Source organism: Etheostoma cragini, chromosome 9 (assembly GCF_013103735.1).
Source record: "Etheostoma cragini isolate CJK2018 chromosome 9, CSU_Ecrag_1.0, whole genome shotgun sequence".
Classification (NCBI taxonomy): domain Eukaryota; kingdom Metazoa; phylum Chordata; class Actinopteri; order Perciformes; family Percidae; genus Etheostoma; species Etheostoma cragini.
Window position 1 is genome coordinate 21,760,925 of NC_048415.1, and position 16,556 is coordinate 21,777,480.

The 16,556-nt window shown below is 39.5% G+C and overlaps 2 protein-coding genes across 2 annotated transcripts in view; one reads left to right on the top strand and one right to left on the bottom strand.

Moving 5' to 3' along the window:
* Nucleotides 1–2,004: 2,004 nt before the first annotated feature.
* gadd45ab (growth arrest and DNA-damage-inducible, alpha, b) lies at nt 2,005–4,240 on the bottom strand. Its single transcript, XM_034882345.1, has 4 exons — nt 3,991–4,240; nt 3,357–3,458; nt 3,050–3,257; nt 2,005–2,823 (listed from the first exon to the last, which is right to left on the bottom strand). The coding sequence occupies exons 1-4, from the start codon at nt 4,038–4,040 to the stop codon at nt 2,710–2,712; spliced, it is 474 nt and encodes a 157-aa protein (XP_034738236.1). The 5' UTR covers nt 4,041–4,240; the 3' UTR covers nt 2,005–2,709.
* A 970-nt stretch (nt 4,241–5,210) lies between these two features.
* The window catches only part of sec16b (SEC16 homolog B, endoplasmic reticulum export factor), a 15,566-nt gene continuing 4,220 nt past the window's right edge, over nt 5,211–16,556 (top strand). The window contains exons 1-15 of the mRNA XM_034882001.1: nt 5,211–6,203; nt 6,799–6,896; nt 7,013–7,115; nt 8,922–9,136; nt 9,218–9,369; nt 9,478–9,539; nt 10,083–10,221; nt 10,335–10,565; nt 13,186–13,283; nt 13,888–13,969; nt 14,097–14,214; nt 14,302–14,413; nt 14,598–14,703; nt 14,801–14,938; nt 15,063–15,176. Coding sequence (XP_034737892.1) covers nt 5,923–6,203; nt 6,799–6,896; nt 7,013–7,115; nt 8,922–9,136; nt 9,218–9,369; nt 9,478–9,539; nt 10,083–10,221; nt 10,335–10,565; nt 13,186–13,283; nt 13,888–13,969; nt 14,097–14,214; nt 14,302–14,413; nt 14,598–14,703; nt 14,801–14,938; nt 15,063–15,176 — 2,049 coding nt within the window. The 5' untranslated portion in view covers nt 5,211–5,922. The remainder of the gene's footprint in view (nt 6,204–6,798; nt 6,897–7,012; nt 7,116–8,921; nt 9,137–9,217; nt 9,370–9,477; nt 9,540–10,082; nt 10,222–10,334; nt 10,566–13,185; nt 13,284–13,887; nt 13,970–14,096; nt 14,215–14,301; nt 14,414–14,597; nt 14,704–14,800; nt 14,939–15,062; nt 15,177–16,556) is intronic.

Here is a 16,556-nt window from a genome sequence, read left to right on the forward strand (position 1 = left end):
GTTGCTATAGTGACCAGCCACGCTGAGGCTTTACTCAATCTGCAATGGAAAACGGAAGTATAATGGGCCGAGGCAAGCCGAGGCGGGCCGAGGCAAGCCGAGGCAAGCTGTTACCAGCAGTGGAAAAACGCCATTAGTCTCCTCGGGTTTGATGTTACAACCAGGTCAGGCCAGATTTGTTGGCCTACATTGATGTAACCTTGACTTGATGCAGATGATGGATAGTGCTGGCTTTGTAGCAGCACCGTTTGCAGTGATTGTATTACCTGTCAGTGCAGTGGAGAAGCTCCGGGATAAGCCATTAATCCAGTATCTCTAATACCTCACCTACTTTTAAAAAAGCTTTACTTTGTCATGTTTTGTGCCTCATCCAGTCCAGTGTGCACTTGGGTCTCAAAAAATGGTTCAGTTATGGTGACTGCCAACTACTCTGAAAAAGACAGCAGCAAAACCTCAGTGTCATTGAAAAAACAAAACTATTGTTATGCTGTATACCGTGGAGCGGAATGGACTCTAACATCAGTTAAGTGGAGTGCAGATCTGCATGTTTATGCTTAGTGCACATTTGTTTGAACATTTGTTTCTTTAACTTCGGTCAATTTACACAAATTCTCAGGCCACTCAGTCACAACCCACACTATTCTCAAGTCTTCCTGTCAGTCCTGCATTTTGACACACTTTCCCCTCCCAACTGCTTTCCACTACCTAATAGGACCACTGGGAGAAGACTGTTGTCCTCTTAATATCCCGGCTACTCTGCAGCAGGTCAGCCTCTCTGCACACGCTGCCTGTTAATTAAAAGTGTGACTATTGTCACTGGTCGGTGGGAACGGCTCTTTTCACACAGGGCTATTTTTGCCATGAAGCTAAAGTACTGTATAGTGCTAGCAATGGAGACCTGAATAGCCCTGACTCATGCATCTATTGTTTTGTGGCCCTCTGTGTAGAAGTCTTTGTCCCTCCCCACTCTGCGCAGGCACCAATCATTTCTGGTTTTCTCTTTTTGCATAGTCGGAAATGGGTCTTCAATATGTTTTTTTTTTCCATGCCTTTCTGCTACTTTTAATCCAGCTAGCAGTAAATTTAGCTCTGATTGCGTAGGTGCAAAAGGCCTTTTTTAATGAGCTGTCACCATGATCACCATCCCACTCAGAATCATTCTACAATGGGAATGCTCCTTCTCTGCATGTAACTTTTATATCCTCAGTATGTGCAAAAGGTAAAACGTTTAGTAATATTACCAAGCAGAAAAGCTAATTTATGCATCCTTTAATCAAGTACAATTTTGAGATACTTGTACCTGAGTACTTCCATTAGGTACTACTTTATACTTCTACTCTACTACATATCAGATGCAAATACTGAATTGTTTACTCCACTACATTTATTAGATAACTTTAGTTACTTTGCAAATTCTGATTAATACAAAACATTATCAACAAATTAAATACGATGAAGTATTATAGGTTTAGATAAAATTAGCCAGCTGCAACACTTAATGCAGAAGAAATTATAATACAAAAATACATAGGCCGTCCTGCATATTGTGTACTTTTATTTCAATACTTTAAGAATATTTTAATGCAAATACTTTTGTACTACATAAGTTGATTTTTTAATGAAGGACTTTTACTTGTGAGTAACTAGTATTTCCAGTGGTGCATTGCAACTTTTACTTAAGTAATATCTTCCACCATCTTTTGTAGAAGATTTATGTCAAGTTGTAAATAACATAATTTTGATTCTAAACTGAAGTAAAAAGTTGGTAATCATTCTAACATTATCATGCTTTTGGTCCATTCTGCAGTACTGTTAGACATGCATGTGCCTTCTTTAACCTGCCCAGTGACATGCCAAGACAAAGTCCTAACCTTGTGGGGCAACATGTTAAGCTTCATATGTGCTAGCTGTGGGCGCAAGAGGCATGCACTGATCTGGACACTGTGTGACTTCCTACAAGCGTGCTAAACCTGTAGTTTACCTGCAAAATCATCAAGGCAAAACCACCCTGTACATTGTTGGTTGTTTGTTTATTTCATTCAACTTAACAAGGCAGAATTCAATGAACTATGCACAATAAATAGATTCATTAAATTAATAACACATCAAAACAGTATTAGTGGACGTGGAAGTCTAAACATTGCATTGCCCTTAAAATAATAACAATAAACTGAAAACTTTCCCTTTTGAGTTATCAAAGTGACATGACTTTAATACTATTACATACATAAGCTGTTAAAGAAATGATAGGGTTTGGTCAAATTTTCATGAGGACTTCTTCAAGCTGAGAGCTATGACTGGTCCACTCCAGCAGGGTCCGGTTATTGGAATTCTGTCAACCAAGGTTCTCTGTCTGTTTTGACCCAGTCCTGGCTTGTGCTCACCATCACGTGTGCTGGTCTGCTCACATGGTTCAGTTTCCTGTAAAGGCTTCTTTCTCTGCTGAGAAAGGCCCTGTCATACATTGGAAATCCTGGGACACAGACTGCTGAGTCACTCTTCCTTGGCCCACAAGTGCACCATGACCTGGGAAATTTGTTGGAACATTTTGCCGCTTCCTTGTGTTCTTTTTTTCTGCCCCTCCCGTGTCTCTCTCTCCCTCTCTCTCTGAGGGACTTTCCGAAAGAGTCCAACACAGACATTAACACGGGCCTTGTGCAGTTACTTTTTGCCAAATGCACACAACACCTATTCATATTCCAAGAAGCTTCATCGGTCAGGCAGGTTGATAACAGGCACCCACTGATCCAAACAACGGCTTTCTCTGCAGAATCTGGTCACTTTGCTTAGTGCTGGGTCCTTCCACAGGGATGGCTGGGGATTCTGCATAAGAAAGAACAAAGTAGTTACCATCTGCTGATTTATGAAATGTGCACACATACTGAAATCATTCTGACTGCACAACCATTGTTAGCAATTGTTCCTTGGAAGTAAAGAAAACGACCTTAATACTCAAACGGATACTAAGGCAAAACAACTCTATTTCCAGTCTGAAGGGAAGTGAGCATTTTACAGCAGTATTATAGTAAACAGCAGTCATGACACTTACAGTAACTAAAACACAGTGCAGGTCAATGGGCTCCCCTCCGGATTTCACTCCTCCGAGAATTTCTGCCAGACGCCTCAAGTTGCTCACCCGCAGGATGTTGATGTCATTCTCACAGCAAAATGCCTGGATCAAGGTGAAATGAATCTGGAGAGCCACATCGTCCTCATCGTCTGTGGCCAATAGACATAACACCACATTGTCTGGATCCCTAAAAGGAAAGACAAGAACGAGTTGTAAGGAAAATGAAATCTGTCTCACGTTTCTTATAAGAAGATTAACTAACTTAGAGTGGTTATTGTTAACTTACGCATTTAGTGACTTTGCTGCTTCATAGACTCCAACGGTGATGCAACCCTGAGGCAATGCAGCGCTCAGGACCTCTTCTAATGCTTTAGGCACCGATTCCATCCTAAGGAAATAGACATTTGACACATTAATATCACCCAGCGAAACATAAAACGCTGAACACAGTCAATGCGATAGCTAACTGCTATTTCAGATTTATATGTCCATATTACTCAGTAATGATATGCACAGACAAATGTCTTAAGACATAACAATATAAAATGTCTGCGTCATTAGCCTACAGATTTGACAAGGAAATATTGAACACGTTGGGCTATTTAAACAACTAGCACCACTAATTTTAGTTAGGTTAACGCTAAAGCTTTGCTAGCCACTTGATGTTGTTGCTCTTGTGTTAACTAGCTAACGTAACGTTAGTCTATGGACAAACTATCGCTAAATGACAGCCAAAGCTGACAGTATGAAAGAAACCTTAGGCCTACTTGACAGTAAAATAAAACGTGTCCAGGTTAAGGTCAAACTGTTCAACTCCTGAAGTGTACATCTAAAACATGAAGTATACATCTTAAACATAAAGTATACATCTAAAACAAGTTAGAGAAGAGAAATGCAGAAAGTAAAAAAGCACGAGCTACCTTTCTGAAGAATTCTCTCCACTGGTTTCTTCAAAAGTCATATTGCACATCCGAGCGGTTTGGTGTTGTAAAATATCCAGAGCGAAACCAACTGCTTCTGTGTGCTGAGACTTTCACCGTATGACTGGCAAGTCGAATGTCTCGAGTAAAACCCGCTGTCCTCACAAATTATTTGCATAAACCGTTCCCATTGGTCCAATGGAAATACAGTTTTGCATTCCATCTTATCTACATGAATATAGCGACACCCTGTGACTGTGGCAGTCACTACTGGGACATGTAATTAACTCTCTTCACCGTTAATCACACAATAATAGTTCTGACTGGGAAATTATAGCAGCTTTAGAGTGTATCCAATGCATCAGCACACACAAAGAAAAGTCAGTGAGCCAGAAGAAGTAGCCTAATTTAAAATGTTAGCCTACTATACGGGCTATTGCAGTTCCATATCAACTAGAAGCTGCTGATGCGATATTTTCTCACGCCATCTAGTGATAAAGTACTGAAAAGTAAGAGTTCGTTAGAAGAGTCTGTAGAGCTGGGAGGCTCCCTGTTCTCTTCATTATTTTTAAACACGAAGAGCAAATTTGGACAGAAGAAAACAAGCAGTGAGACAAAAATACACAATACTAATTACTTATGTTAGTAAGTAATTAGTAAAACAGTGGATATGTAAAATACCATTTGAGATATGGCGGAAATCCATTTAGCAGCTTCAGGGTCCTGATATTGGCCTACTGGCTGTCATTCCTTTCATAGGCTGATAGGCCTCTACCAGTTTTTTACTATGACAATTCAAAATCACTGCAGTGAACAATACATAGGTTATGTGGCACATGAGAATACAGGAAAAATGACAATGTGCATAATTAAGGATAACAAGAATATAAAGGTAAGTGTCAAATGCAGTTCAATATAAAGTAGCTGTGAGGATTGTGAGTAGGCCGAGAGAGTATAGTGTACTGTAAATCTAAACGGCCATGACCAGAAATATCATAGGCCTACACATTGTATTCATTTATTCAGGGTCGACACAAAATGAATGGGAAAAAATGGACCTTAACAAGCATAGAGTCAGGCCGTTGACAAAGGACTTGACAGGCAGCATATCAACCTTTATGAGTTAGAGCGCCTCTGGTGGGAATGTAAGAAAAACGTTCAGTTTCAACTAGGTTGTCTGACTCGAAATCAGTTTTATTTCACCCATGTTCCCAGAAACATCACTAAAACTGACTGGAGACCAGCCTAACCCCAACTCTAAAACACCGACTGCGGTCCGCTGCATCTTCTCTACCGGCAACGTGGCAACACTCAAGACTTCAAAGTTGTTGTTTTTTTAGTTTTTTTTTTACATGTACTTTACAATCCGAGGACACGTTTAGTCGTTTGGAAATGAGAAAAAGTTCCAATAGAATTTTTTTCTGTGCGAATTAGACTGAAGATGGACGTGATTTCTTTTTTTTCCAGCCTTGTGGGACTGCAGCTGTCAAACTCCTCAGGGCGTGCTCCGCTGTTTCCTCAGCTCCCTGAGAATACTCAGCCTGGGATACACAATGCAAATACAACGAAGGTGAAGGATTCATAGTATGATTTAGATTTTAAATGTTCCTTTAGTAAGGTTTTTTCTCTCTAATTGGGATCATTTACACTCTTTTTAGCACTGGTTTATGTGCAGCAACAACACATGGGCGACGGTATTTTGTGAACTTTATCCTCTTGTTATCATGCCAACTTGTTATCAGCTGTTGTTGGGTTTCCTGTGAAATGATGTGGCAGCCGTGGATGTACTTTGACTTCATCTGGCATGTACGAACTGAAAGAACCTAAACAAAACACATTGAACCTGTGTGGATTTTGCTTTGAAACAAGGATTTCTTTGAGACAGAATTTCCTACCTTAACAGGGAGGACTGATCTTGTGTGAGGGTTCATCATGGATCTGAGAGGTAACAGAGATGCCACCCTGCCCAACTCTGGCCGTCACTCCCACATAACAAAAGACAAAGAGGACCACTACAGGTATTCTCAGCAGGACAGGGACCAGAACTACCCACTGCAGAACCCTAGAGTGAGGAACAGGCACTGGGCTCAGGCGGATGCCCGCTACAGGGCTCATTTCACCGGTCCTCCTGCCAGACCAGAGCAGTATCCCCACAACACTCAGCAGTTTCCTTATGGCTTTGGCCGTCCGGAACACCAAAGACCCCAGTCCAGGTGTGTACAGCAATGGGACTGTGCATACAGCTCTCTGAATCCTATTGCTTAAATTTAAGAGTTTTGTATAAATTATATTTGGTGTTACCTCACACTGATTTTTCTAAACATACGGATTGTGCCAAGTCACTGCAAGGTGTTAATAATAATTTGAGTGTACGTTGGCTAATCATGCTGTGCAATACAAACACAAAAGTCTTCATAGTGTGATGCGTGTATACACAGCTTGGTGGTGCAAAAGGTCAAAGTACGTAGCACATTAGGTGCATGCTGAGATACAGACACCTCTTACCATGAGGATGGGGACAGGAAAAAGGTGGAAAACAAGATCAGTTTTTTCAGTACAGGAAGAAAATGAATCAGTGCAATGATAAATTAAATTTTAGGCTCTACATTTTTTTGTATTCTAGTTTCACAAAATAGTTTTCGGTTTTTATCATAAATTGAGGGTTTCTGACCTCTCCAGCAAACACTCTTTCTCTGTCAATGTGAAGGACATAGGTTGTGCTTTATGGTGTATTGTTTTGTATTTTTAAGAATGTGTGCAACATAAAGCAGTCAAATCAAAAATGTAACCAGAGGCTTTCATTTCCAGGCATGGGTATGACTATCCACCCCAGAGCCACTGGGACTACAGAGACAACTATGGTTATTATGACCATGACTACTATAGAGGACATCATGGACAACAAGGTACAGTTACACAAAAGAACTCAGTGAGACGGCAACGTTTTTATTAGCAGTGTACTACCTACTATTTCTTGATAAAAACATAACCCCAAAATAACATGGTATTCGTACTCATTAAGCTACTGGCCAGTGGGGTCCCCAAGACTCTTTGAGAACTGGTCGTTACCATGACAATAGATACAAGCTGGAACATTCAGCAGGCTCCTACACTGAGGACTACAGGTAAGCTGCTACCCTTTCATTGATCTATAACTCACAGTAATAAATACATTTACTAAATGTTATGTATAAAATTAAACAACTTATGTGTGTTATATTTATACAACTAACTTTATTTGTATATCCTCTTCTTAACAAAGTTACAAATGTTATCCAGGCAAAACAACATATAATAAATTCATAAGGAAGTAATAGAGAAACAAACAATAGAATCGTAACACACAAGTAGGACAACAAATAAAATAAAAGTTACTGGGGCGCAGTGGTAAAACAGAAGAAACTTGTCAATTAGTCACCAAAACCTATACAATTATAATTTTTCAAAGATGTAAGAAAAGTTAAGGGTAAAAATATCACAATGGTACATTAATTATTGTGAATTCATGCACAACTTCATGCACGAAAAAGCATGAATTCATTCATGTAGTACTTCATGAACTATCAGTAATAGTACAAGAATTAATAGTATCTCATGCATGACTTAATGCAGGAACAATACATTCATTAATTAATAAATTAAGGTATTTCAGTCATAATTACTTCTGATTTACTACTGATGCCCATTTCTTTATAGGTAAATCTTTGGGTAAAGTGAATTAATTTGAGTTGTAGCATTGTAATCATGATTAACAAAAAATTACTTTCCAATTCTATTCATTACTTCATCATGTTTGTGGCCCTTCAATAAAGTGCTGAGCTGGTCCATCTTTAGCATTGATAAATAAGATATAATGAATGGTGGCATATGCGACAATCATCTTTGTGACCCCGGAAAAAAAATCAAATTTACAAGATATTTCTGGTTTTCAGACACTTAGAAGTTAATAAAAAGTACAATTTGTAAAGCACCCAAGTGGGTGAGCACCCAAGTGGGATATTTATGAATTACTGTTTAGGTTACTTATGTTGTTTTGAATAAACAATTATAAAAATCAATCTGCAGTATACTGTATTTTGTGTCAATTTAGTGACCTCAGTATCATTTTGACAACCCACTTCTTTAATTCTTAATGAATTAAATGTTATACCACCATTAGTCATATCTTATTGATCAATGTTAAAGATGGACCAGGTCAGCACTCTATTTGAAGGGCCCCAAACATGATGAAGTAATGAAGAAGTAATGTTTAGTTTACCATGATTACAACACTGCAATTCTTCTGAATGCAGTATATGTACACTGCTGTGACTGCTGTGACAAGACATGATTATCATTAATAAATCAGAGATCATTATGATTAAACTATTGTTCTTGCATTATGTTATGCATGAATTCATGGTTTTTCATGAATGAAATCATGATAATGCATGTACCGGTTAATGTTTAAAATGTATGGTGGCATTTTTTTAATCAATGTGAAATCCAACAGGAAGCCAATGTAAGTTTTTGGGTGTGCCAGATATTTAGACAGCACAAGTGGGAGCTCTAACAGATACCACAGTGATATAAGTCACGGTTGTTGAGACGACAAAAGATAAAAGCAGTTCCAAATGTACAGGAAACAAAATCATCCAGAGATAACTTAATAAACAACGGTCTTTTGTGTGTCTGGTCAGACATAAACCCCACTGAGGTCTTCCTCTTAACATACCGATACTGGTTGTTGCTGCTTCCTGCTCTGTCAAATGTATGTGTGCTAGAAGGTTCTATCCTGCAAAGACAAAGCTACTACTGTACTACATTACTGCAGCAAACGCAAATGGGTCATGACTTACGGCTGATTCATGATGTTTTACAGCAATACAAAGTATCAAACTGAATATGTATTTCTATGAAAATGAAATATACTGTTGCTTTCATTCTTTCAGGTATGACCAAAGCAGAGACAACTCCCAGAATTACCTCAATGACTATGAGGATAATCCCTCCAGAGACAATGAAGAGGTTTCCTCTTATTACCCGGGGACATTAGAAAGTTCCAAAAACTCAGGGTTATCCTCCAGCAGCTATGAGCTAAGTCAGTACATCAATGGAGCTGAACACAGTGAGCCTGTTGCACAATCTGTTTACACATCTGATGCAGGTGAGCGTACAAGTAAAGCTGTTTTCTCTCAGGTCCACTTTACTGAGTTTTTATCATGACGAATTCTTCTTATCTCCTCAGAGCACGGACCGATGCATCAGATGGCAGCTCCTCTGAAATACTCAATCCCTCATGCGGTTGTCAGCTTTGGGCCAGCAGGCCAACTGATACGGGTCACTCCACGCTTGTCCACGCAAGAGAATGTCAGCCAGCTGGAAATTCACAGTCTGGAAGTAGGAACTAGCCTGTCTTGATAATATAAGATTTTTATTTTCTGAACCACTAGAACTGTATCCTTGAATAAAAACAAAAGAGATTTGTTTTTCTCTATGTATCCACAGATAATTCTGGGTGAGACAAAGGAACAGCAGGAAATGAGAAGCTTCCCAGGGCCCTTAACTAGGTATTGCTTTGTCATTTATTGTGCAATTCTGAGATGGAAATTCTCACCACTAAATAATCTAAACCGGGAGTCTTCAGCGTTTTTAAATCAAGGACCCCCTAACTGAAATAGAGACAGAACAGGAACCCACAACTATGAAATGAAGTTGCAAATGAAACTGACCTACAATAACATGCAGGATGGCCTCAAGCCTTTATACACATCTTTTTTTCATAGAATACTAAGCTATTAAATAGCCTAATAATTGTTGCCACAATTTTATAAATCATGTTTTAATGTTCAACATACACAGAGAATCCTTAGGATTACTGTATCTGTGAATCTTAGTGACTACCTTACATATAGGTCAGTAAGCCTATCATCAGTGGGGATTTATGTGTGCTAATAATGTGTTACATTCATTTAAGGACTTTTTAATTAAAAAGAAAATTTATGATTTTGAAACGCCCATGCATTGACTGTGAGGACCCCCTAGGAGTAAAGATTGTATGTAAATGTATGTTTGAATGTTGTGTGAATTAAGGTTTTGTCATGTTTTTGAAGGGAAGATTTGCACAAAGTAGATGCTATAGAGTTCGCCCACCAGAGGGCAGGCGCCTGCATGAGTGATGACAAGCTGCGTGATAAGAGTTCTGCTGCTCTCTTGTGGAATTTACTCATCCTGCTCTGCAGGCAGAATGGAGTAAGTGGATCATGTCTTGTTATTATTATATGTGGAAATAGTTCACATTTGCATCAAACATCCATCAATGTAATTATCACGTTTTTATTATGACTACATTTCCATTGTTTCAGCAAATAGTTGGCTCAGATATCGCAGAGCTGCTGATGCAGGACTCCCATTCAGATGGAAGCTGGGTACCGGAGGCTCCAACACTCATTGACTTCAGTGAGGGCACAACTGCTGAAACACTGCCTTGCACAGGAGATGATCTCCTCACAGAAAACTGGAGCAGCTTGAGGTCTGAGACCTCTGAGACCAACCTGCAGAACTACACTCAACTGCTGCTTTCTGGAAGAAAGAAGGTTTGTACCCTTTAAGTCTATATGCATTTGCATCATATTTTCTTTTAGTTCCCTTTGCGCCGAAACCACATTGTAAAACTATTCAATTTCAAATGTTTTGCATTTAAAATCCTACTTAAAGCTTTGGTGTGTAACTTTTTGTGCATGGTCCCGGAAGGCATGTATCATGTGGACGCACCAAGTTTTGTTGTCATTACTTTGAATTTCTCATGGGGGCAGCAAACTGAAAAACGGTGGTTCTTTGAACCCACTGCTGTGTGGGCCTTTTATTACCACAAGCTTACATTGATGTCACCGCTGATTGGATAACAACTACTAAATGAGAGAAAACATACCTCAAAGCCCATTGCACATTGTTTCAAACCGTTCCGTTGAAACATGTTTAAACGAACCAGGATTGAACGTGCCCCAAATATTTATCCAATTGTACCTACTTACTTTTTCCCACTAGTAATCTCAGTGAATGCCAGAATATAAATATTCTGCTCTCCAGGGCAGGATATACAGTATAGACCTGATCACAATGTTTACAATAATTTCTGAGTAGAAAACCCCTTCGTCTCGTACATAAAATTAACAGTGCTGAGCAAACAGGAGACAATGTGATTTATACTCTCATCTCATTCATCTAAAAGGCATGTTTGATGCTTTCATATTTCAAAACCTTTATTAACATTGGACTTAGACCTAATTTAGCTGTTGGGCCACAGATTAAAGAAAATGACAAACCCAAACTAGCAGTCAGACTGACCAGCGATGAGATTTTACAGTTTGTAACACTAGATTTGGTCTATCGAAGACAGTAGCAAAGCAAAATGGTACAAAAAAGTTAATGTTTCGCACAGCAGGAACTTAAGATAGGTAGGACGGCATAGTTTATATCTTACCTTATACCTTATATGTTTAAACATTACAGTTAACGCAGAAAATTACAATATTAATAAACAAGTTTGCCCATTTCACATCTCCACGTAGTCATGGTGATTCGGTCTACGTATGTACTCAAATAGCAATCCCCATATCAATAAATAGTTCAAGAACTGGTTACAGTGAGGAATATAAGTATTTGAACAACCTGCTATTTTGCAAGTTCTCCCACTTAGAAATCATGGAGGGGTCTGAAATTGTCATCGTAGGTGCATGTCCACTGTGAGAGACACAATCTAAAAACAAAAATCCTGAAATCCTAATGTATGATTTTTTAACTATTTATTTGTATGATACAGCTGCACATAAGTATTTGAACACCTGTCTATCAGCTAAAATTCTGACCCTCAAAGACCTGTTAGTCTGCCTTCAGAATGTCCACCTCCACTCCATTTATTATCCTAAATTAGATGCACCTGTCCACCCCTTACAATCAGTAAGAATCCACCTACTGACATCGCCAATACGAAAGAGCTGTCCAAAGAAACTAGAGACTAAATTGTACACCTCCAAAAGGCTGGAAAGGGCTACAGGAAAATTGCCAAGCAGCTTGGTGAAAATAGGTCCACTGTTGGAGCAATCATTAGAAAATAGAAGAAGCTAAACAAGACTGTTAATCTCCCTCGGACTGGGGCTCCATGCAAGATCTCACCTCGTAGGGTCTCAGTGATCCTAAGAAAGGTCAGAAATCAGCCCAGAACTACACGGGAGGAGCTGGTCAATGACCTGAAAAGAGCTGGGACCACCGTTTCCAAAGTTACAGTTGGTAATACACTAAGATGTCATTGTTTGAAATCATGCATGGCACGGAAGGTTCCCCTGCTTAAACCTGCACATGTCAAGGCCCGTCTTAAGTTTGCCAATGACCATTTGGATGATCCAGAGGAGTCATGGGAGAAAATCATGTGGTCAGATGAGACCAAAATTGAACTTTTTGGTCATAATTCCTCTAACCGTGTTTGGAGGAAGAAGAATGATGAGTACCATCCCAAGATCACCATCCCTACAGTGAAGCCTGGGGCTGGTAGCATCATGCTACCTCCTTCCCTCAGTTAGAGCATTGAAGATGGGTCGAGGCTGGGTCTTCCAACATGCCAATGACCCGAAGCACACAGCCAGGATAACCAAGGAGTGGCTCTGTAAGAAGCATATTAAGGTTCTGGTGTGGCCTAGCCAGTCTCCAGAGCTAAAACCAATAGAGAATCTTTGGAGGGAGCTCAAACTCCATGCTTCTCAGTGACAGCCCAGAAACCTGACTGATCTAGAGAAAATCTGTGTGGAGGAGTGGGCCAAAATCCCTTCTGCAGGGTGTCAAACCTGGTGAAAAAGTACAGGAAACGTTTGACCTCTGGAATTGCAAACAAAGGCTACTGTACCAAATATTAACATTGATTTTCTCAGGTGCTCAAATACTTATTTGCAGCTGTATCATACAAATAAATAGTTAAAAAATTATACATGGTGATTTCTGGATTTCTTTTTTTTAGATTATGTCTCTCACAGTGGACATGCACCTACGATGACAATTTCAGACCCCTCCATGATTACTAAGTGGGAGAACTTGCAAAATAGCAGGGTGTTCAAATACTTATAAATCCCTTTAACGGAGGGCTCCAAAGCTTTGTGTTACATCTTCATCCCAGTTGCCCTGTACTGTGTTCGGATCTGAGTGTTTGTCCCATGGGGTTTACAGGAGGCCTTGGAGTCAGCTATGAGCAGCGGCCTGTGGGGACATGCACTTTTTCTGGCCAGCAAAATGGACAACAGATCCTACACCACTGTGCTGAACAGGTAAGAGAACCAAAGTAATCTGAGACATGATAGCTGCAAGAAATCTGTATACAACTCTACACATAAGCAGTAATTGAGAGATGATTGTGAGCAGTAAGAGGAAGCTCTTATGATATGCTTTAATTGACAACATAGTCTTCACCACTGTCCTGAACAGTTGAGAGAAGCAAAGTCATCTTAGACATGTCAGAGCAGACAGAGGGAGCTTTTATGCTTTAAACTTGTTAAAAGCATATCACAATAAGAGTTTTTAAGCTTTGTAATCACTGCATAAATCACATAGGAACAGAAGTACCAAAAACTTCCAATATGTCAAGAAACTACAGTTTCTGTGAACTATTTCTCATTTAACCCAATCCATTTTTTACTAACTATTTGGGCATCAGTGGTATGTCCTACAGTCAGTAGAGGAATGTATGGGGCGAGGGTCTATAATCAGGCTTTTTCTCATTTGTGATTGACATCATCATGCCGTAGCACTTTTGTACAGAGTAGCAACATATATTATTTTTAACTGTGATGGCTTTTATTACAGTAGCTCTTCTTCCAGCACACAATAAAGCCTTTGTTAAGATGTGCAATGAGACAACCAGCTCTTTGGCAGGTTTACAGGCCAGCTAACAGCCAGTGATCCCCTCCAGACTCTCTTCCACCTGCTGAATGGGAGAATCCCTGCTGTAGCCGTGGTAAAACATCCAGAACATAAAGTCTCCTAACGTCCTACTGAACACAATTGCAATTTTTGTTTTTCTAAAACATCAGTCTGTATATTATTAGCCAATAAGTGTCTTGATGGTGATGCCCTGTGCCCAGTGTTGTGGAAATGAAAAATGGGGAGACTGGAGGCCCCATCTAGCTGTTATGCTCTCCAATGAGACAGGAGATCCTGCCATCCAACAAAAGGCCGTCGTCACTATGGGAGACACACTCGGTATGGACGCACTGACAGGTTGAGGTTGTAATGTTTTTCAACAGATACAGTATATGAGCTGGTTTTGTGTTGTTCTTCCTTGTGCAGCCTCCAAAGGCCTAATACATGCCGCCCATGTGTGCTACTTGACAGTTAGTTTTCCCTTTGGGGTATTCACACAAAAGGCAGAAAGACTAGTGCTTCTAGGCAGCAGTCACAGGTGAGTTGTGCTTGCTCCTTGATGCATTGATCAGTTCAATTGACGACAATGTTCAATAATTTAGTCATAATTTGGATCAGAGATGAAGAATTTAAAACGGCAATCTTATGTTTGTTTAAGCTAATTTTTTTTCTGAGGTGATCTTTCTTATGTCTGGTTTGCTGTATTCTCTCCTCACCTTCAGGCAATCCTTTGAATACTTTGCCACAAACCTTGCCATCCAGTGCACTGAATTGTATGAGTACTGCCAGAGACTTGGAGGCAAATGCCTTTCAATAATATCCTTTCAGGTAGCTTTTTTATTTTTATTGTATTATTCTCATTTACAGTCCTATTTAAATCTGATAAAGAAGCATGTGATTCTGACTATTGCTGCGTTGTGTTCAGGTGTATAAGTTTCTGTATGCCTGTCGACTGCTAGATTGTGGGTATGCATCTCAGGCCTTTCACTACTGCGAGGTGATAGGACAGGTGATCCTCAGACAGAGGGAGCCTTTCTTTGTGCTGACTGGAGAGGTTATTAAGGTATTGCCACATCCTCATATACATACATATTTATGGTGTCTTAAACAATTGAGTACTGTAATTAAAGGTGTCTATCAATTAAATTGTACACAAATACTGTACATGTGTGTCCTTTTTCCTGCAGCTGTCAGACAGGCTGAGACACTCTGAGGGTCCGTTCAGTGAAGCAGGTGTTAGCGGAGCCAGGCAGGAACCCGACTGGCTGAAACAGCTCCGTGCTAGGCACCACAGTTTACAGGTTAGCTTTTCTATGGCTTTGATTTTTAGAAAAAATTGTTGGGTGCTGCTGCTACTTCATACTCAACTCCACTACATCTCAGAGGGGATTGTTTCATGATAGAAAGTCCTAATATTTCAAGATAAAAAATCCATCCTAAAACTTCAAGATAAAAAGTCCTAATATTTCAAGATAGAAAGTCCTACTATTTCAAGATAGAAAGTCCTAATATTTCAAGATAGAAAGTCCTTATAGTCCTACTATTTCAAGATAGAAAGTCTCAATATTTCATAATGTTGTAATGTTTACTGAACTACTGACAGCTTTTGCTTTATTGCTCAAGGCTTGTTTCTGCAACAGCATCTTGACAATCAGATACAAAAAAACTATTGAGGACATATTTTCCTTTGACATTGATGCAGTATTAAACGAGATCGCTCCAGTCGGCAGAAACAAGCTACAATGTAAGTTAATAGGACAATTGTCCAGCTTGTATTTACGTTCATAAAAGTGCTCGTTTTGCTGCTAACAGACTCAGATTAATATTATAAGTGTCTGACAACATGATGGAAAAGATTTCTAAGGAGGTCGACCTTTCTGTTAAAGATTAAGATCCTTTTTAAAACATAAAAGTCCGCGAAATTGCGTTCGCTAAACCCACCAGACTCCATGTAAATAATCAGGGATTTTAGCACCGTAAAATACGGCTTTCTAAAACATCTGAGCACCGCTGGCTGTATGCATTGAGCCTGCGTGTGTTGGGTGTGCGACTGTCGGCTACCTTTTGTCAGTATTTTCTTTCTTTCATTCCAATTTCGGGTCTGTCAGTCACAGTGAAAGCCGTGGACATTTCCGGGGACAGATCCAGCCCAGCATAGATGAAACCTGTAGTAACAAATGGATTAGAGCCTATATTTCTGCTTGCGCTTGAAATTCTCAGTCCATAAATCTGTACAGAGAAGTATGTATTATGGATTCTGAATAAATAATTTGTAGTGTCACATTTGTGGGGAAAATTGCGCATCATTCACTCCCCAAATGCTAAATGTATAGGCCTGTGCTACGCTAGCTACTGGTAGGCCTACCTGTTTCTGTTTGAAAATTGATACTGCTTTCAAATGGCTTTTATTCTGTATTTTTATTTTGATCCATGCATGGTAGGCTACATTTACGCTGCAGGCAAAATTAGCCCAATTCTGATTTATTTGCTCATGTGTCTCAAATCTTATGGAATCTGATCTTTTCAATTCAGATTTGGGCCACTTTCATATGTGGTCCTTACATCACTCACTTGCTCGCCAGATCACTCACTCACTAACTCACTCAATTCAATTCAATTCAATTCAATTCAATTCAATTTTATTTATAGTATCAATTCATAACAAGAGTTATCTCAAGACA